The sequence below is a fragment of the Silurus meridionalis genome, chromosome 10 (assembly GCF_014805685.1).
Source record: "Silurus meridionalis isolate SWU-2019-XX chromosome 10, ASM1480568v1, whole genome shotgun sequence".
In the NCBI taxonomy this organism is placed as follows: Eukaryota; Metazoa; Chordata; class Actinopteri; order Siluriformes; family Siluridae; genus Silurus; species Silurus meridionalis.
In genome coordinates this window covers 11,399,069-11,420,798 of record NC_060893.1, presented here as the reverse complement: position 1 = coordinate 11,420,798, position 21,730 = coordinate 11,399,069, and the positions used below count along the sequence as shown (strand labels likewise).

General features: G+C 36.7%; 3 protein-coding genes across 3 annotated transcripts in view; 2 read left to right on the top strand and 1 right to left on the bottom strand.

Moving 5' to 3' along the window:
• Window positions 1-5,513: 5,513 nt before the first annotated feature.
• Window positions 5,514-9,514, top strand: dnaja (DnaJ heat shock protein family (Hsp40) member A). Its single transcript, XM_046859902.1, has 8 exons — window positions 5,514-5,674; window positions 5,936-6,078; window positions 6,517-6,697; window positions 7,570-7,674; window positions 7,942-8,169; window positions 8,292-8,522; window positions 8,613-8,713; window positions 8,819-9,514. Exons 2-8 carry the CDS (start codon window positions 5,947-5,949, stop codon window positions 9,032-9,034), a joined length of 1,194 nt encoding a protein of 397 aa, XP_046715858.1. The 5' UTR covers window positions 5,514-5,674; window positions 5,936-5,946; the 3' UTR covers window positions 9,035-9,514.
• A 391-nt stretch (window positions 9,515-9,905) lies between these two features.
• On the bottom strand, window positions 9,906-11,540 carry rps27l (ribosomal protein S27 like). Its single transcript, XM_046859903.1, has 4 exons — window positions 11,389-11,540; window positions 10,600-10,708; window positions 10,216-10,326; window positions 9,906-10,091 (listed from the first exon to the last, which is right to left on the bottom strand). The coding sequence occupies exons 1-4, from the start codon at window positions 11,392-11,394 to the stop codon at window positions 10,066-10,068; spliced, it is 252 nt and encodes an 83-aa protein (XP_046715859.1). The 5' UTR covers window positions 11,395-11,540; the 3' UTR covers window positions 9,906-10,065.
• Window positions 11,541-15,880: 4,340 nt separating this feature from the next.
• rab8b (RAB8B, member RAS oncogene family) overlaps window positions 15,881-21,730 on the top strand; it is a 7,376-nt gene continuing 1,526 nt past the window's right edge. The window contains exons 1-5 of the mRNA XM_046858968.1: window positions 15,881-16,080; window positions 18,533-18,593; window positions 20,349-20,409; window positions 20,507-20,584; window positions 20,797-20,886. Coding sequence (XP_046714924.1) covers window positions 15,957-16,080; window positions 18,533-18,593; window positions 20,349-20,409; window positions 20,507-20,584; window positions 20,797-20,886 — 414 coding nt within the window. The 5' untranslated portion in view covers window positions 15,881-15,956. The remainder of the gene's footprint in view (window positions 16,081-18,532; window positions 18,594-20,348; window positions 20,410-20,506; window positions 20,585-20,796; window positions 20,887-21,730) is intronic.

Here is a 21,730-nt window from a genome sequence, read left to right as displayed (position 1 = left end):
AGCACTCGTGCAGCTCCAGGCAAGGATGCTACCACCATCATGCTTGACTGTAGGCAGAACACAATTTTCTTGGTACTCATCACCAGCACGTCACCACACATGCTAGACACCATCTGAGCCGAACAAGTTTATCTTAGTCTCATCAGACCACAGGACATTGTTCCAGTAATTCATGCTCTTTGAAAGGTTGTCTACAGCAAACTGTTTGCAGGCATTCTTGTGAGCCAGCTTCAGAAGAGGCTTCCTTCTGGGATTATGGCCATGCAAACCTTCAGTGTGTGGCATATGGTCTGAGCACTGGCAAGTGGACCTTCCGCTTCTGCAACCTCTAAAGCAATGCTGGAACCTGACGCACACTTCGGCTGTACTCACTTTTGTTGCCAGCTCTTTTGACAATAATGTAGGTTGAGTTATTTTCAGAGGACAGTAAATCTGTACTGACTACTCTAAAAATACATCCAAGTTTAATTTCTATAGCATTGTTACTTGAGAAGAGATACTAAAATGGTTGCTGAAATGTGAGTGGTGTGCTTACTTTTGTACGAGACTGTATAAGAAATGTAAAAAAATGTTAAATTCTAAAACAAAGACCTGAAAATTGCTTTTTAATTGCCACTATATTCATTTATTTTCATGTTTATATTTTCTTTATATATTCCTGTATTTATTGTTAATATTTATGTTTAAAGATATTTACCCATGCTGTTTGTTTTATTACTTTGTTTTATAAATCACAATGCAAAAAACCCAATTGGAAACAATTGTAGGTGTAGATTGGTTCCTAGTAGTTTAGTATTCCCCACTAGGTGTGAATTAGTATGAAAAGTGTATGCATTATGCCAAGAAATAGACTGATATCCCATCCATTGTGTATTCCTCACACCCAGTATTTCCAGGATGGACTCCTTCCTATTTGTTGCCATGAACAATCTGTCACATGCCATACATCAGTAGATAGGAACATGTATTGATGTTAATTCTGTGGTGGAATATTTTTAGTACATCAGCGATACTGCACATTATAACTCTCGCCTTAGTATGTATGATTTATTCACCACAGAACTGCTTAGATATATTTTTTATGACTGACTGTAACTGTTAAAATTACTAGTTTCATATACGTGCAATTAACGCAACACGCATTTCTGTTTGACCATTTTATGAAATGTAAAAATAAATAACTACAAGAGGCGAAATTAAAACCTTCAACACATGTATTCACGACGTCCTTTCTTTACTCAGATATACAAATAAATAAACAAAGCAAAAAATAATTTTTAATCACTAAACATTTGTTTTACTGATGCACCAAATCTCAAATCAAGCACCAAAAACCACCCTGAACCTTCTTCGCCTTGTTCTTCCGATTGATTGGTGGTTCGCAGTCTTAAGTAAAGCATTACCGCCACCTACTGTGGAAATGTTTCATAGGCATATATCCCACTTCCCAGACCAAAAAAAAAAAACCACAAGGGTGCACACCTGTTCTTCTTCTTTCGGCTTCACCCATTGGTGGTCGCCACAGCGGATCATCCGTCTCTATACCCCGCTGTCCTCCACATCTGCCTCTTTCACCCCGACTACCTGCATGTCTTCCCTCACCACATTCATGAACCTCCTCCTTGGCCTTCCTCTTTTTCTCTCCCTCCTCAGCATTCTCCTACCGATATACCCCATGTCCCTCCTCTGCACATGTCCAAACCATCTTAATATCACCTCCCTCACATTGTCTCCAAAACTGTCCCTCTAATAAACTCATTGCTAATCCTGTCCATCCTCGTCACTCTTAACAAAAAACATAACATCTTCAGCTCTGCTACCTCCAGCTCCAACTCCTGTCTTTTACTCAATGCCAGTCTCTAAACCATACAACATCGCAGGTGTCAACACAGTCCTACAAACTTTCCCTTTCACTCTTGCAGATACCCTTCTATCACAAATCACTCCTGTGACTCTTCTCCACCCACTCCACCCTGCCTGCACATTTTCTTCACTTCTCTAACACACTCTTCATTACTTTGCACTGTTGACCCCAGGTACCTAAACTCCTCCACCTTCTCCAACTCTTCTCCCTGCAACCGCACCCCTACACTGCCCTCCCTCTTATTCACACACATAAACTCTGTCTTACTCCTGCTGACTTTCATTCCCCTTCTCTCCAGCGTGTACCTCCACCTCTCCAGGCTCTTCTCAACCTGCTCCCTACTCTCACCACAAATCACAATATCATCCGCAAACATCATGGTCCAGGAAGACTCCTGTCTGACCTCATCCGTCAACCTGTCCATCACCACTGCAAACAGGAAAGGGTTTTGTGCCAATGCTTGATGCAGTTCAACCTTCACCTTGAACCAGTCTGTCGTTCCTACTGCACACTTCACTGCTGTCACACTGTCTTGTCACACTGTCCACTGACCATCTCCACACCATGCAACCTTCTCTCTCTCATTTTCCTTGTTCATCAGCTGCTCAAAATACTCTCCATCTTCTCAACACACTCTCCTCACTAGTCAACACATTTCCATCTCCATCCTTTATTGCTATAACTTGCACATCCTTTCCAGCTCGGTCCCTCTGCCTGGTCAATCGCTACAAATCCTTTTATCCTTCCTTAGTGTCCAACCATTTATACAGCTCTTCATATGCCTTTACCTTGGCCTTCGCCACATACCTCTTTACCTGCTGCCGCATCTCTTTCTACTCCTGCCTACTTTTCATCACTCTGTAGATCCCAATTCTGTTTTGCCAACCTCTTTCTCCTTACGCTTTCCTGCACTTCCTTATTCCACCACATCTCTTTGTCTTCCTTTCTCTTTCCAGAAGTCACACCAAGTACCTTTCTAGCTGTCTCCCTTATCACTTTTGCAGTAGTTGCCCAATCATCCAGCACCTCTTCACCACCACCGAGCCCCTGTCTGACCTCTTCCCTGAATCTCACACTATAGTCTTCCTCCTTCAGTTTCCACATCTTATTCTTCTTTCAGTCCTCACACTCCTTCTTCTTCACCTCCAAAACCGTCCTACAGACCACCATCCGATGCTGTCTAGCTACACTGTCCCCTGCCAACACCTTACAGTCCCCAATCTTTTTCAGGTTGCATCTCCTACATAGGACGTGTGCACCTTCCTCCACCCTTATACATCACCCTATGCTCCTCCTTCTTCTTAAAATACGTATTCACCACTGCCATTTCCATGCTTTTAGCAAAATTTACCACCATCTGCCCTTCCACATTCCTCTTCTTAAGACCATACCTACCCATCACCTCTGTTTCCTTCACCTACATGCCCATTAAAGTCTGCCCCAATCACCAATCTTTCATTCCTAGGCACACCATCTACCACTTCATCTAATTCACTCCAGAATTTTTCCTTCTCCTTCATCTCACAGCCGACTTGTGGAGCATATGCACTGATGACATTTATCATCACCCCTTCAACTTCCAGATTCACGTTCATTACTCTATCAGAAATTCTCTTCACCTCCACTACACTCTTTCTGTACCCTTCCTTCAGAATCACCCCTACACTATTTCTCTTTCCACCCACAGCATGATAGAACAATGTTCCTGGCCTTACTCCCTTTCCACTTGTTCTCCTGATCACACAACATATCTACCTTTCTCCTCTCCATCATATCAGCTACCTCTCTCCCTTTACCCGTCATAGTACCCACATTTAAAGTACCAACCCAAACCTCCACTCTCCTACACTTCTCATTTTCCTGCTTTTTCTGTAGACATCTTCCTCCTCTCCTTCTCCTCCTTCGGCCAACAGTAGCCCAATTTCCACCAGTACCCCGTTGGCTAACAATATCTGTGGCGGTCGTTGGTAACCCGGGCCTCGACCGATCCGGTATGAAAAACATAGCAAAAATTGCATTTGGTGTCCTGATGATTTACGTAATTTAAAACGCCATAAATACGTTAACACATTTACAAGAATATTTTGTCTTTATGCTTTATGTTGAGTATTGTTTTACTAATAATAAACATAAATTTGCATAAGGCATTTATATTTAAGGAACATTTAGAACAGATAAAAATGTGCGATTAAGTTGCGATTAATCGTGAGTTAACTTGGGGCAATCGTGCGATTAATTGCGATTAAATATTTTAATTCATTGACAGCCCTAGTATATAGACATATTTACTTTTGTGGATCATAGGTGAAACAAGTTAGTTCCTTCTATCATCAATCTCTCTTTTTTCCCTTGTGATGTTAATGAGAAACCAGAAATCTGTCCTGAAGACTCTCACATGGCCTGGTCTCATTTTAAAACGCTTTATCATATCAGCAACTACAAGCTTTCATTTGTTAAATATGTCTTTATTTGTTTATTATTAGATTTATGATAAAATACAAAACAAGTAAAGAACAAGAGCATTAGGCTCAACCTGAGATTTACCATGCAGCCACAACTTTCGAGATCAGCTGTTATAGTAAATTAATTAACAGCTGACTAAAACAATAATCAAGAATTGATTTAAACATGGTCAGTAATCAGAATTAAAACAGAATATTAGAAAGTTGAAGGTGGCCATAGATATACTGGTCATGTTTTGTACAGTATCTTCACGTCTGGACAAAAATGGGCCAAAAATTAGCATATATAGATATAGAGCTTTTTAATATGAAGGTTCTTAACAATAAATCAGTAGTCAGAAAATAAAACAGTACACTCTGGTGGGCTGTGCCACCATGTGCCACCATCTGTCGAAATGTTCCAGAAATATCTTATGGGATGGTTTTTGTTTGGTGTATCCTATCAACAGCTCATAACAAGCTCATAAGTGAAACCCGGATTAATGAAGGAATGAGAAATCTACAGAAGTGGTCCCCAACCCCGGGGCACTGGTCCGTGGGTCAATTGGTACCGGGCCGCACAGAAAGAACACATAACTTACATTCTTTCCGTTTTATTTATTATGTAATTCTGAACGATGTTTTATTTTGGAAAATTACACATCTCTCCGCCACATCTGTCTATGATTCACTCTTGATGCATGTCATGATGCCTCGGTCACATGTCTTACCTCCATCCGCTACCTTCTTAAAGGGGCTCCGGCCGCTAACACATAATATATTACCGCTAAAGTGAAACCCCCAAGCTAGCACAATGAACAAACAACAACACAGTGGATTCACGTTTATTACTATATTTATAAAATACCAGTTTTTATTTATATGTCTGTATTTATTCGCCACACTTTAAAGGCCGGTCCGTGAAAATATTGCCCGACATTAATCCGGTCCGTGGAGCAAAAAAAGGTTGGGGACCACTGCTATTCAGTATTTATCTCATTCTTGGGATCACTTGCTTATTTCCTGACCCATGATATGTTGTTCAAAATCATTAAAAGCTTAATATTTTACTTGGTCAATTTACATTTAACAATTAACATTATTTTGCAAAATGCTTGCCATCTCTCTCTCTCTCTCTCTCTCTCTCTCTCTCTTTCTCTCTAACGGCAGCTCGAGCTTTCTGGACTGAGAGGCGGTGCTGTAGAAATTTCTTGTGTATTTTTTTTCCAAGTTCCAGAAAGTTCTAGAGCGTCTCGCGTGTGTATATAAAGCGCAGCGGCCATCTTCAGTCAGTCATTCAAATTCACACCAACCGGCAAAGCACTAGAAACACCCGGAGCAAGGCGATTTCTTAGGAAAAACCTATAATGTAAGTAGTTTGTCGGTTTGTTCTTATAATATCCTGACAATAGTATACAGGAGGACGTTAATACCTTTTGACCAGCGTTATCACTCGCAAAAGGAAGACCGGTCCACTTAACTTAACTCTAAACCAGTGATCAGGTATTGCCTGTTCAGGGTTGTATAGATGCTAATCAGAATAGTACCATGCATTTAGGTCGAACCCCGATATTTTCCAGGTGCTTTAGCTAGTGTCCACAGCCGTATAATTTCTGCTTCTGTTCCGCAGCTTTGCCAAAAATGGTGCGAGAGACCGGCTACTACGACATTCTCGGAGTAAATCCGAAAGCCTCTGCGGATGAAATCAAGAAAGCATATCGAAAACTGGCACTAAAATACCACCCGGACAAAAATCCAAATGAGGGAGAAAAAGTAAGTTGCTGTGTCGTATGTCTTGTGTCTATTTTCATCCGCATGTGGCACTCTGAGGCAGCTGACAGCGACAGAAGCGTGTGGAAGTTTCTGGAATTGCCCCGAGCGCTAAGCTAAATTAACATAGAGCTGCAGGAGATACAATACAATGTAATGCAACACTGGTCCTACTTATAAATGTATTCATGTAGGTTTTATTTAAGTCTTTGTTCAATCTACGTGTTTTAAATGTTGACTTTACTGGCTTGATTCAATTCTAATAGTCTGACCGTCTGATGGCTCAAGCCAAACTGGTAGACCACATTTTTTCCCCCCCTACCAGCTCTTACCTGCTTAGTTTTTTGATACCTGTTTAGTCTAAATTAAACAGTTAATTTTAAGGACCCTGGTCTATAATTTGCTAAGTGCCAAATCTGTACGGATTTTTTTCCCTTACAGTTTAAACTAATTTCTCAAGCCTATGAAGTCCTGTCAGATCCTAAAAAGCGAGATTTGTATGACCAAGGAGGTGAACAGGCTATCAAAGAAGGTGGCATGGGTGGAGGAGAGTTCTCCTCCCCTATGGATATCTTTAACATGTTCTTTGGTGGTGGAGGAAGGACACAGAGAGAAAGGAGAGGTAGGTTATTCTTCCAATGCTTCATGCTTAAAGCTTAATACTCTCCATCGCCACACTCTTTTCTGCACATTTTTTTTCTTTTCGCACTATGACCCTTTACTCTCTGGACTGTCACTTTAACTCAGGACTTGCACAGTGCACTTTATACCACACCATACCGCACACAGTCACTTTAAGGACAATCACATCATCCAACTAAAATTTTGACCGTTTACGGTCATAAGCATACCTCGTATATACACTTTTTCCCCCATATATATATATATATATATATATATATATATATATATATATATATATATATATATATATATATATATATATATATATATATATATATATATACACACACACACACACACACACACACACACACACACACACACACATATATATATATATATATATATATATATATATATATATATATATATATATATATATATATATATATATATATATATATATATAGTTTATACTTTATTTATTTGCCTTCTTTTTCTTGCTTTATTTTTCTCCCCATCCTATTCCCTCATACCAGACCATCGTAAAAAGCATTTCACTGCATGTCGTACCCTGTATGTATGTGACTGACAAAATTTGATTTGAAGTCAAAAGATTTTGTCCAAGTGTGAAAGAATAAAAGCACAGTAATATCTGAATATACAGTGGTCCCCTGGAACCCGTGAATTATAGGGGGTTGAATGTATTATAAAATGTATGGTAATTCATTCTTTTATTACCACAATCACCCAAAATTGCAGGTCCCTATGTAGTCATTAATCAGCATAATGCAATTTTTTTGCAAAAAACCCCCCCACAAAAAAAACCTATTTAAATTGTGTTCTAAATCAACATTTTTATTCTTATAGGGAAAAATGTGGTCCATCAACTTGGCGTCACACTTGAAGAAATGTATTGTGGTTCCACAAGGAAATTAGGTCTTCAGAAGAATGTGATCTGTGAGAAATGTGATGGTAAGTACTGACAAACTGCATTAAAGAGGTTGGCTTTAAGCTCAAAAAGATTTTTTTTTCCTTCAGCAAGTGTTCTGAGCAACAACAGCCAAATGAGGTAACTACATCAAAAACTAACACACTAAGTAATAATAAAAAAAACCCTATATTCCACATTTTGTATAGTAGTATTGTTTCTGGTAGTAAACTATTTTTGAAGTGGTATTTAGTGCTGTAATATGTGCTTTTGTGCAAATATGCTACTAAATTTATGACTCTGTTCACCAGGTTATGGAGGAAAGAAAGGAACTCTTGAGAAATGCTCAAATTGCAAAGGCAGAGGAGTACAAATCCAGGTACAACAGATTGGACCAGGAATGATTCAGCAGATTCAGAGCATGTGTTCAGAATGCCAGGGACAAGGTGAGCGGTTCAGTGCCAAGGATCGATGCAAAAACTGCAATGGGCACAAAGTGGAGCGCAAAAAGAAGATTCTTGAGGTCCACATTGACAAAGGTACATGTGCCAATGATTAATAATAGACTGATTAGTTTATAGATATTGGCTGCATATTATTACCCATGTTTTCATTAGCTATGTCTAGACTTTAAAAGTATTTTCTTTTTTTTCTTTTAAAGGTATGAAAGATGGCCAAAAGATCACATTCCATGGAGAAGGTGATCAGGAACCAGGCTTGGAGCCTGGTGATGTAATCATTGTCCTGGACCAAAAGGACCATCCTGTATATCAAAGGCAAGAAGATAACCTAATTATGAAGATGCAGATAAAACTGGTTGAGGCTCTCTGTGGGTTCAAGAAGACAATACAAACACTAGATAACAGAGTGCTCATAATCAGCTCACCTCCAGGTACATACTGCTTTGGTTTCAAGGCCAAATCCAATAACATACAGTTGGTAGTAAAAGAAAAACCAAACATGATTGCTATTTTCTTTTTAGGTCAAGTAATAAAACACAATGACTTAAAGTGTATTCCGAATGAGGGCATGCCTGTGTACAGGGATCCATATGAGAAAGGACTGCTCATCATTCAGTTTGAGGTGAGTTTGTGACAGACCCCTGGAAGAAAACTTGATTACATAATAACGGTATCATTTTGCTTTTCGACTGGGAATGTTTAAATTTTTTCGTTATGCATTCTCCAGGTTGAGTTCCCAGAGAAACACTGGCTTCCAGAGAATATGTTTTCCAAGCTAGAGACCCTGCTGCCCAGGCGGGATGAAGTCATGCTGACTGATGATATGGAAGAGGTAGACCTTTGTGAGGTGGACCATGAATCCCAGAGGAGAAAATACAGTAGAGAAGCATATGAAGAAGATGATGGTCCCAGAAGCCATGGAGTACAGTGTCAAACTCAGTGAAACTTTTATTCATGAAATCCATTAAAACACTTCCTTTTTCTGTGTACATTTGATACCTGATTTGAAAACTCTGGGTCTCAAAGTGCTTTAGCAACCTAGAACTTTCCTTGATGCTGAAATCTGTTAAACATTGAAGTGGAAAGGACAGGTACTGTCTAATAGCACCTCAGTAGATCAGTATGTATTTACACAATCCAACATGGTGGAAAATTACTGTATAATCTGTATGTTGCTTTAAGTTTTTTTAATTTTATTATAGTACATTTATGCTTATCTTTTGAATGTATGTTTGGGTGTTTGCATTCTGTACACTTTATGGGTCTCTTATTTGTAACTGTAATTTGCTTGTTTCTCCCACATGAAAAAGCTCAAGCTACCGAAGAAGGGTATCTGTATGCTTTCTATGAAGGTAACACCCCTTACAATACCTGTGTATCAAAGGAAAGAATTTTCCTCAAATAAAACAATTTTCTGATTCTTTTTTTTTTTTCCTGTTAATTTCTGGTCCTCTTTTAAAGGATCAAAATGCCAATATTTTGTAAGCATAACTTACCAAACTGACCAAAATGCTTGTTACTAAAGCACATCAAAAAACTCAGAACTAGCTTTACCTTACAAATTGTTGAAAATGGAAACGCTTTGAACTTGTAATAAGCGCATCACATCTGTATTGTTCACAAGAACCACTTTTTATATATATATATATATATATATATATATATATATATATATATATATATATATATATATATATATATTTTTACAAAGTCAGCTGCAGCAAGCGATCAAAACTCAGAGGTCACCAATTAAAGTGGTCAAAAAGTATGACAATATGAAATTAATGCCTGTATAATAAAAAAGAAAACAAATCTTAAAGATGCTCTGCTCAGACTTTATTCAGAAAAGTGATACAGTAGAAATAATCTTCCACATAATAATCACTGTAGTGGTATTTCACTCATTGCAATCAATGAAAGATAAGGAAACGAACAATTTCTTTTTATTCAAAAGACCCAATTTGATTATTTTCGTTAGTGTTTTCTTCGGAAAGAACAACCTGTTGAAATACAAAAAAGATGATTAATTAGGTTTGTGCCGAACGACTACAGCACAATTAAGAGGTTTTGGTATCATGCTTATAATATGCATACATGTAAATAGTCTAGAAATGCTTCACTCACCTTCAGTTAGTCTGGCCTTTCCTCCTGTAGGCTGGCAGAGCACTGTGGAACACCCAACACACAACACCACGCTCTGAGCATGGCTAAACACCGTTGTGATTTTATAACAACCTGCAGACAGATGGATAATGTAGAAATACTTAACATTCTCCTCCCAAGACACCAAAAACATTTATCAGATCAGTTCAAGATTATAAACTTGGCCTTGACTTGATTAAATATGACCGAAGGCTTTGAAATTTGTTAAGCAGCTTAGTTTTGTATTGTTACAGCCCAGTGTACATCTACTCATCCACAGATGTTTTGACACCACCAAATCAAATCCTTTGTACAGCAGGCTTGTTTGATGAATTAACACATATGACCAATAGGGGTGTAGTATACCTGGGCATTTCACATCCATGAAGTAGGAGTTTGGACTCTGCACAAGTCTCTTCTTTTTATGTTGCCTCCTCTCGATGTCGAGACTCGGGTTTAGTAAGTCTTTAGCCAGCTGTTTTACACGCAAACCAAAAATAGTGATCAATAATAGGCTCTTATTCACAATGATCAGAATAATCAATATTGAACAGCACTTTAAATTATGTTGGAAAAAATTGTTAACGTCATAGGACAGGTGTTATACTTTATACACCTGCTGATTACGTCACATCCGAAAACATTTTCTGCATTGAAAGAGTAAAAAAATGAAAGTATAATCAAAACAAAATGGTAGGAATGTCCACAATTTAATTATTTTTATTGCATATTTATATCATATACACAATTTTACATTTTGCACTGAAGTACTAATAAACAAAATGGTTGTGGAGGTTTATATATTTTATATATATATATATATATATATATATATATATATATATATATATATAAAACCAGAAACATTGATTAAAGAAAAATAAAGTTTGTAAATATTCTACATGTTGCCCAGATAATCACAATTAAAAGGCGAACAAGCACATAACAGCTGCTTGGTACTGGTACATGGGTAAAAGAGAAAGACCAGGCCCTCAGAGCTCCACTTAAAGACGCCATGTGAACCTACAGCAAAAGTTTCACAAACCCATTTCATAACACAGTCTATATTGTAATAGAGTAAAATACAGCAGGGTTAGGATGGTGCCGCTGTCACTTTCATATGTTTACGTGTAACGAAAAAAAATGCGTACTTACAGGCATGTTGACTAGCAAGCGTTTTCTCCCCGATGTGCGCAGCTCGGTGTCTGATTTCCAAAGTAGAGCAACTCTGGGTTGCCACCCACTTTATATAAATCCCCGCAACTCAGTCTTTCTATTGTATTGAATGTGTAGACATGCCCAGGCATGCCGGTGATGATAAACCACATGTACGTTAAAAAAATTGCCAGACCATCTGAAATGTCATGTTACCTCATCGGTTTATTTCTCAGATTATGCATGATAAGTATTGAATACAATATGACGGGATGGTCTGTGACAGTGAAAAAATTCCACAGTGGGAATAATCCAGTCCTGAATACTCTTACATTATGGAGCACTTTTAACCCTGACACTGTAGACTCCTTTCTATGAAAGTTTAATAAACATATCAACATATATTATATTTTGTGATAAATCAATATTATTTCGATCTGTTTATTATTAACCTTAGATTATTTAAATTACACATCCATTGTTCAGGTACTTGCATGATGGATGATGAATGATAACATACTAAAGCAAGCATATTCATCTACAACTGTGATTTTCTGTATATTACAGATGGTACCACTGACAGAGTTACTGTTACAGAAAATTAAGCATAAACATCTGGCTAATCAAAACTGAAACTTTAGCAACAACGTTGTATAATATATTTAAGATAAGAAAGATGTAATAAATGAGTAAAATGTATTAATGTCACCTAAAAACCTGATATTCCATAATATGCAGTCTACATTTAGGTCTAACCATAATTTTAACATTAATAACAGTATAAAAATAACATTCAATTTATTTTAAAGGAAAGATAATCATTTCCATAACCACAACCATTTGTTTCAACCATGTTTCACAAATCTAATCCCTGTTTCCTGCCCTGTGTAGGGACTGCATCCTTATACTATTGAAGACATAGGCTTTTCTAATACATGTGTCTTTTCTAACATATTTTCTATCAGCTAATAATACTTTTCTCAGTTGCTTTGTGGCGTTTCTCGGATCAGAAATGAAATTCTCAAAACTACTTGTTCAACCTCCACATCATTTAGACAATTGTGCTCATCATAAGAACAGTTCTTGTTGCTTTAATCAAATTGCGAATGGATCGGTGTATTCATTTGATTGATTGTGTACTTTTCCATGCTGTTTCCTACATTATCAGTTGGTTATGTCATGTTGATCAATATATATTATACTGGTTTCACCTGAATAGTCTTAACCCCCAAAACATGTTGGCATCAGCTCATTGCATAAGTCATTGACTGCAAAATGGTTAAACCAGTTGTCATCATCTGTCATCTAAAATTTCTATTAAACTTTTTTTTGATAAATGTGACTTGAATTGATGAACTGTGCAAATTAATTTAGAATTTTACTAATGACGGCGAGTGAACGGCATCATGGTTCTCCAAAATAGGTCAAAGGTGAATCTCGTGAACCTTCATTTGGCAACAGAGCAAAACACAGAATTACACATTCTGAAAATGGATAAACAACCAAGAAATGATTGGACACTCTTACAGTACAATAAAAGTGTGAATCCTGTCCGGTCTCTTGCAATCAATATAAATCAAATATGCAATCAAAAAAATAAATGTGTGCTGCTGATATTCATAGATGCCGTAACAGAAGAAATTCAACTTTGTGCATTTTCAGTCATTGTAATCTAAACCGTGGTTTATGTCACCTGAAATTCTGCACTGTCATACTGACAACATGACTTACCATTTTGACGATCTTGTTTGTAAACAATGACAAAGGGCCTTTTCATTCTAAATGGGAATGAGATGTTCATTGACACAAATACTCACTTTTGAGATATGTACTTAGGATTTTGAGAAAAGTACAGGCATTTTGCAAGAAAACCAATGTGTTGTGCTGTTTGTACACATTGTTTTGAGAATGCACTTACTGATTTGCAAATATTAAGAATAATTCGACAAATGCTCCACAGCAACTGAGAAAAACTGTAAATAAAAATAAATACAATTGATTTGATACCGAGTGCGGGGTATTCAATATGGTTCAATAACTGGCAACCCCGGGAGACAATCGGAAGTGATCACTTCCTTATACACACGGTTACACAAGTGAGAAAAGAAAAATGAAATAAAAATACCCAGCCATCATAGAAAACATAAATTAAAGCATGAAAAAAAATCATAGCAAAAATAAAAAGATAAAATTGAGCATATCTGTAAAATGCAGATAGCTTTGAAACATTTCAGACACTTCGAAGATGAGACGGAGATAAGATATTCACTTTGTTTTAATATATAAAACTTCCTCTTGTTTCCTCATAACTTATAAAAGATTCATACTGTTCTACTCCAGTTATGTAAATTATAAATCTAATTTTATAACAGAAATATGTAAATGTTATTTGCATAGTTGTAAAGTAGTTTTCCCCTCATTCCACAGCAGCCCAAAGTTTTATTCCAGGTGCAAAAGTTTCAAAATGTTCATGATCTTATAAAGCTTTTGTAGATATTTTATTAGTAGTCAAATCTAGCACGAGATACAACATATTAAACAAAATCTTAGGACACTGAATCAATTACCAGGAGTCGATTCTGTATTTGACTCAGTTTAGCTCAACTTGTGCACAGAGCTCACATTGCAGAAACATATAACACCTCAGAGTGCCCATTTTATTTCCATGTGGGCAGCATATGAGCAGTAAAAACAGCTACAGATGTGTAATTAAATAAAACTTTTAAACCAGTCAAATATATTTACAGATTTTGGCAGGCACCCCTATACAGATTTACTTACAACTGAGCCATTGAGAGTTAAGCCACTAAGATATGAGCACTAAGTGTTATTAAGAGACTTAACAATTAACTACCACCTCTACAAATCACAGTCAAGCAGAAATCACTTAGTTTTGTTTCTTAGTAGAAACTATTTAATGTCAGTTAAGATATTTAATAAGAAAAGTTAATAAAGTTAATGAATGTAAATCTATAAAATGCAAAAGCTAGTTTTAGTCGACAGATTTGTTTGGACAAGTGCCACTTCAAGAGTGTTGAAATGTAGTATAACAGCACTGAGATAACAGTACCACTCCACTTGTCTCTCTTCACCACAAAAACCTCCATGACTAGCAGGAGTCTGTTACATTTTAAGTTTGAGTTTAGGTTCAAGTTCAAGTTTATTTATTTCTACAGCGCTTTTTGCAATGGACATTGTCTCAAAGCAGCTTAACAGAACTTAAGAATTAAAGTGAATTATGTGTATTTATCCCTGATGAGCAAGCCTGGGTTGCCGGTGACAAGAAAAAACTCCCGAGATGAATGAGAAAGGAACCTTGAGAGGAACCAGACTCAAAAAGCGAACCCATCCTCATTTGGGTGATATCAAGGGCGTGATTATAGTCTTTAAACAATACAAACCACTGGAGAGTGAGAACTACAATGAGTACCAGAGTGTGTGATTAATAATAATGTCCTTTTTTATAGTCAGTTGATGTTGTGGAACCAGGAGCTACTGAGCAATTTATAAAATAGCACAACATTTGAGATCATCATGCATCCAACACCAACCCCTCCATACCAGAGCCTTTAAAAATTAGAAGAGGTCTAATGCCAAACTCTACATGAAGTCGAACCCAAACAGCGCTGGTACGTCTCTAGATGTTTCGGGGTGTTTACTGGGTCGGCATCTACTTCTTTGGAACATAATCCTTCTGAGGAGGGACACAACTGGAGCTTGCTCAACCTCAGGATGGATAGAAAAAGAAAAGCAGTGGAGAAGAATTAGCATAGCTGCTATTCATAATATCAACAAGCAAACATTGATAACGTGCATTTGATCAGATGTACTGGAGCACAAGGTTTTGATATGATATATCATAACCTATAATATATAGGTTATTTGTTATAACCATCACTACAGGCTGTAAGGTAGTCTTGCCACAGTAAGATGCAATGCTATATCCAACTGTAGCTTCGTATGAAAATATTTTTACTGCCAGAGCAAAAAAGGCCACGTGTCTGATGTCATTTACTTGATATACTGTCAATATGCTCAATGCATTATATTTTAATAGAGTTGTTATTTAAAAGCAACTTGTTCCCAGCGGTTTGTGACTGTGATACAACTGGACTCTTGCCTGTGCGATATTAACGATCATTTGATTCGCATGGCACATTTTTGCAACACAGTTTTGCAAGATTATTTTGTGTCCTGGGAAAGTTATGACAAATCTTATTTAGTTCCCTTTTTAAATGTATTATTATTATTATTATTATTTTATTATCATTATTATTATTATTATTATTATTATTATTATTATTATTATTGATATTATTGTATTATTATTATTATTATTATTATTATTATTATTATTATTATTGGTTATGTTTATTAATAAAACCTGGAATCGGGAATCGGAACCGACTCCAAAATGTCTACAGCGACCATCCGCGCGCCATAGAAGGCCATTGACGTCAGAGGTAAAACCCCGCCCCCTCGTCCTGTCTTGTATGAATTAGTGTCAGTGGTATGGCCAGGACGCTCACTGCGATCACACGTTCACGGTTGGAGCTCCGGTGTGGCAAATGGCTAAAACCTACGATTACCTCTTCAAGCTCTTGCTTATCGGAGACAGCGGAGTTGGAAAGACGTGTCTTCTGTTCCGCTTCAGCGAGGACGCGTTCAACACCACCTTTATCTCCACCATCGGTCAGTTCGCCGGGCCGGGTCGTGTCGGGTCGGGTCGGGTCGGGTGGGCGGTGCACCATAGGGCTCGTTCAGCTTCAGACTTAGGGCGTTTCTCTGTTAAATCCAACATACCAACCCGGTTTGTTGTATTATAATGTTTATTTTTATCTGCAGCTCTTGTGAGGAAACCGTTAGCTATAGTCAAGAGAAACAGGAAGCTGGTTTATTTTATGTTACAATAAAGGCCTTTAGATCAGGCTTATTTTTAAAAACCAGGCATGCTGTCATCTTCTTGAAACATCTTGAGCAAGGAATGTAAACTATGGAAATTCATTGAAAGAGTCCAAATAATGCACACGTGCAAGCGATGGAAGCTCCTTAAAAGGAGATACATTTGTTCTTTCGCAGCAGCAGATATGTGGCATGGACTATAAAACAGAAGTCAGATGTATACTGGTATTTACCTGCCAGTCTACATGTTGAAGTGTGGTATTAGGTCAACAGACAGTTGCGTATCAAGTACCACCATTTTAGTGTGATACCAACCAACATTTCACCACTAATCAGCATCACGGCAATGCAAATACTCAACGTTCAAAACTGAGATATGTTTGACTTTTTATTATCAAGAATATCAATATTTAATATCTGGTGAACTGATACTGAGTGATGTACAGTTTTGGTCTTTGAGATATATATATATATATATATATTATTATTATTATTATTATTATTATTATTGTTGTTGTTGTTGTGCAAGAAACGTCTTACATACAGAACATAGAAAAAAGGGCACTTTTTAAGTTGTGCATCTTAGTGTCTCGAAATCTCAGATTTGTATTTAAATGTTATTCTATTTTTAAAGCTCATATTATTGTCATTATGCAAAGATTAAATGTTTTTTGTCCTTTAAAAATATAAGCACAACATATATGCTCATATGTCAAATTTACAACAATAGACTGCACATTTCATGGTAATGCATTGGTCATTCCAAGGCCTGTTGTGCTGGGAAAGGCCTTCTGTCTCACAGAATCAGGCCTGTCCTTGAACACAGACCACACTGTTTAAAGCCACTTTGGGCCTTGTGACATTCAGCTTGTTCACGCCTTCATTGTACAGACAATGCAGTAAGCAGAGGCGTGATGGGCAGCTACTTCCATGTGCCAGGAGGTGGTTGACCCCGGTGTTGGCCATAGTGCAGGCTTCCCTGCTAACTCCCTACAGAGAACAGGAGATATTCACCAGTGCTTCCTCTGACTCTCTTGGTCTGTTTATACTTTGCTTATCTTGTTCAGGTTATTCAAAACGTGACCAAAGCATCTTTATTTGTATACATGTCTGAAATTATTATCTAGTTTTAACCCCAGGCAGATGAATAAAGTTAACCAGCAAGTGTACGCTTCGGGGTGCATTTTGTTCACCAAGTTTATCCAGTTAGTCTGACCTTTCATAGTAATAAACAAGCAGCACTACTCATCTGAATGCTCGCTGTTTTCCGGTAAAAGGAAAGCCAGATAGCGCATTACCTAGCTAGCTACTTCCTCTGGGTGTCTCTTTTGTCAGAGTTCTGTTCTTAACTTCTCATTTTTTTTTTTTTTACAGATTGTTTATCAAATTTGGCTGTTGCTAATCAACTGTAACATCAGTCAGATTTTTGTTATTTTAAAAGAAATACATACACAAATGTCTACCCTTGTTATATTAAACTTTCCTAGCATTTATATGAGTGAATTTTTCAGAGGGCTATATTAAGTCTGTCGCCTGTGATGAAGCTTGAATTAGCAAAGACTTTTTAAGGGATTAACACAGGGTTGAAGTTTTATGTCTGATGTTTTCAGGAAACTGTGGTTTATAACAGGGGTTAGTAACCACCTTCTCTTTTCTTACAACAGAACGTGTTTATGAGGTGATTGTTCAAAAATAGTCTTAGATAACGATTCTGATTTGATCAAAGCTTCACATTTAAATATTCTGGACTTTCCCACTTCTTAAATGAGTCATTACAAAGTGTGTTATAGTACATGCGTGCACCTCAGGAAATGGCGCTGCCTCCGACTAAACTGTTTACGGAAAAAGCAGTTTATTACCACACTGAAAATGTGACTTGTTTCATGCAGAAAGTACCTGTTCATATATTTGTTAAGGGTTTTTTTTTTTTTTTTTCAACTTGGAAAAAAGTAGACAGAAAGCAGAAAATAGTTTCTGTTTCAGTTGCTGTGAGCTTTGCACCGTGGTGATATTCATACAGCAGATAAGACATTCCACGAAGCTTCCTTGTGAATACATCAATCAGTAATTGTTTATCTTTGAGGAGCTTTGCATTTATCTTTGTTAAGGGCACACATACATTTTTCAGTATGACTAGAAAAGCAAATATAATTTGATACAGACATACAATCAATTGTCAATCATGAAGACCTCATTTAGCATTTACCATGTGGTGTAATTGTTTCTTTTATTCTCATTTTAGGAATTGACTTTAAAATCCGGACAATAGAGTTAAATGGAAAGAAAATTAAACTCCAGATATGGTAAGCACTGCAGCTTTTATATGTACAGTTTTATTAGCTGTTTTGTGTGTTTTGGTAAAGCATCTTGAAAAAAAGAATTACATTGCAGACTACAAATTAGTTTTACATGCCTGATCTGAAGTATATCATAAGTTCATATGAGCTTATTGTGGACAATAATATAATATTGTTGATATTATTTTTTTAATAGTTTATAATAAAATAATATTGTATATAATATAGTAGTCTTTGTGTATAATGTGATCTACTTACACTGCGTCTTCTGTGATCAGACCATAAGCTTCAGAATCATTAGGGTTATGCATACATTCCTACTTTGGTATTTGACAAAGACAAACTTGTGAACATAATGACCTTTTTGGAACAAAATAAGTCCCTGGAATAAAATCCTCTACAGCACCAATGCAATGTTCTTGCATTTCTCTATTTTTTCATACACTGATGAGTAAAAAAGACTATTTGTTTAAAATAAAGTAAGCAGTAAATTCTTGGGGTCGTATGTCTCTTTCTACCGTTGAGTCCAGATTCTGGTTGCTGAAAATAATTGGTTGATTGATTTACTCTAACAGCAGCTTTGACAGTAGTTTCAGCTGCACAGCATATTCTACTATGAAGTCATTTCTATAGTAACAAGCTGCACAGGAAAAATATAGCAAAAACTCCACATGACCGGATGGATTAAAACGTCTGTATTTTTTGATATGGCGATGTGTAATGCAAGGAGCAGTTTAGTTTGTATCTTTAGAAGAAGTTTGTAGATTATGCGCTACAGTAACAGGCAGCAGTACAACTAATTCAGGGGTGCCTTCATTGCAGAAGTCATTTTGACAAGCTACATTTTGTCTTATTAACCTTAAGAGAAATAATAAAAAAAAGAGGCAGCTGAAGGAAATACCCTTGATCTAAAATTTTATAACGTATAATAAAATCTAAGTGATGTTTTATTCTTTTATTAATAATAAGGCCTTCCCTTTTTTCTCTTGAAGTTATAAAGACAAAATATCTTATGTTACAGTACACTACAGGTAGCCTGTATAACAAAAAAAAATGTAAAAAAGTCAACAAAAATAAACGATTCAATCGTTAGTCAATTATGTAATTCTGTCACAGCTTCATAAGTTGGTGTCAGCACCCTTTAGGAGATTTTTATAAGTGCGAGAGAAATGATGTCAGGAAACAGGCTGGTCTTCCTGTTGGGGGTCACTGTGCTTATAAGCCTGGCCCAGGCATTCTGTGACTAATGCTTAGGATATGCACACAATAGTGCAGTGAAAAGTGTCGCTGCTCTGTTTACAGGATGTGTAGGTTAGAAACGTTGGGGTTGAAAAGGGTGGGCCTCTTTTAGAACTAACTAAGACAAGGAAATCCAAGAAAGGTTAATGATGACCTCTGTATCTGGTCTATAGTGGGCTGTACAATATTTTGTTTACATTTTTGCTACTGTTCACTTTGTCTTGTTACAACAGGTTTACTGGCGGAGCTATTTTGTGTTCTGTGTATTGTCTTGCACTGTCCTGTGTTGTCTTTGTGCTGTTTGCACTAGGTTGCACACATGCACTTTATGTGGCGAGGACACTTACTAGTCCTGTGTTTTTCTGTTTCTGTAATTGTTGTTTTATGTTGTTTTATGTAGCATCAGGGTTCTGGAGGAACGTTGTTTCATTTCACTGTGTACTGCATCAGCTATATATGGTTGAAATGACAATAAAAGCTTTTTGACTTGATTTTAAATGCATTCACTGTGGTTTGTTAAAGGGACACAGCAGGACAGGAGAGATTTAGGACTATCACTACGGCATACTACAGAGGAGCAATGGTGAGCCCACATCTTTATTCCCATCATACTGTTAAAATATCCTTAGGTACACATGAGGTGTAAATCTGTCCTATTTTTGTCTGGGTCTCTCTGCTAGGGGATTATGCTTGTGTACGATATCACTAGTGAAAAGTCCTTTGAAAACATTAAGAACTGGATTCGGAACATTGAGGAGGTGAGTTTTGGGAGCCACGATGACATAAAGCAGACATAAATGACCTAAAGGTCTTTTATTAAATGCAATTCCTAATTAGTGCTTGAACACTACAAATCTTCTCGTAATGTGTTTTATGTTTATTCAGTCAAATTAGGAACTGGAGACATTATTGTCTCAATATTTTCACTATTAATGAGTTGAATGTGCTACATGTTTATTGCTCTCTTCAGCATGCATCATCAGACGTAGAGCGGATGATCTTAGGAAATAAATGTGACATGAACGAGAAGAGACAGGTGTCTAAGGAGAGAGGGGAGAAGGTACAGCTTTTCATGTTTGTTATTACTTTCCATTTTCAATTAATAGAAAGCCCACTATAAATAGGTAATGTAAAGATAGTGCCATTATGAAATTCTATTTTTGATGTAATACCAATAGCAAAGCTCTGATAACTGAGCAGTACATTATCCTGATCTGATACTGAATTCATAATTATAGCCAAGTCGACTCTCGACATACTTTAAGGAGCTTTGTTTTGAGGTTTTTTTGTCTGTATCTTCCTTTTTTGTCTGTATATTTTCCTTTTATTTTTTATTTTATTATTATTATTTTTTTACCTAAAGGAGTTTCATAAAACCTGTGTGAACTTTGCACCTTGTGAAACTTCTTTGTTTCCTTTTATGACACTCTCCCTTTTTCATATGCCATGCAAAATATACATCGACAATTCATAAGAGATTAATTTGATTCACTGTGATTGGACTACTTAGCAAACAACTCAACCAACACAGGATATGTTTTAAACTATATAATGAGAAAAAAAAATATCATTAATTGAGGCCATTAGCCAACTAAAGCAGTTACAGCTGCAACATGGCAATAAAACTCACATCTTTTGTTTTCCTAAAGACAAAATCCTTCAGAATGGGGCTTTTTTTTATTTTCAACTTTCAGCAATAAGTGATTTCCCTCAAAGTGAAAATATCACTAATTTATTTGAAATTACATGGATTTAAGTGATAAATTGTCAATGGTTTGACACTTTTACCAAATCTAATGAGATTGTGATCCAGTGTCTCATGATGGAATTTGGCTCTGATGATAATACATATTAGTTCAGCTCTTTGCCTTAATATTTACACATCAAAATCACAGTTTGCTTCA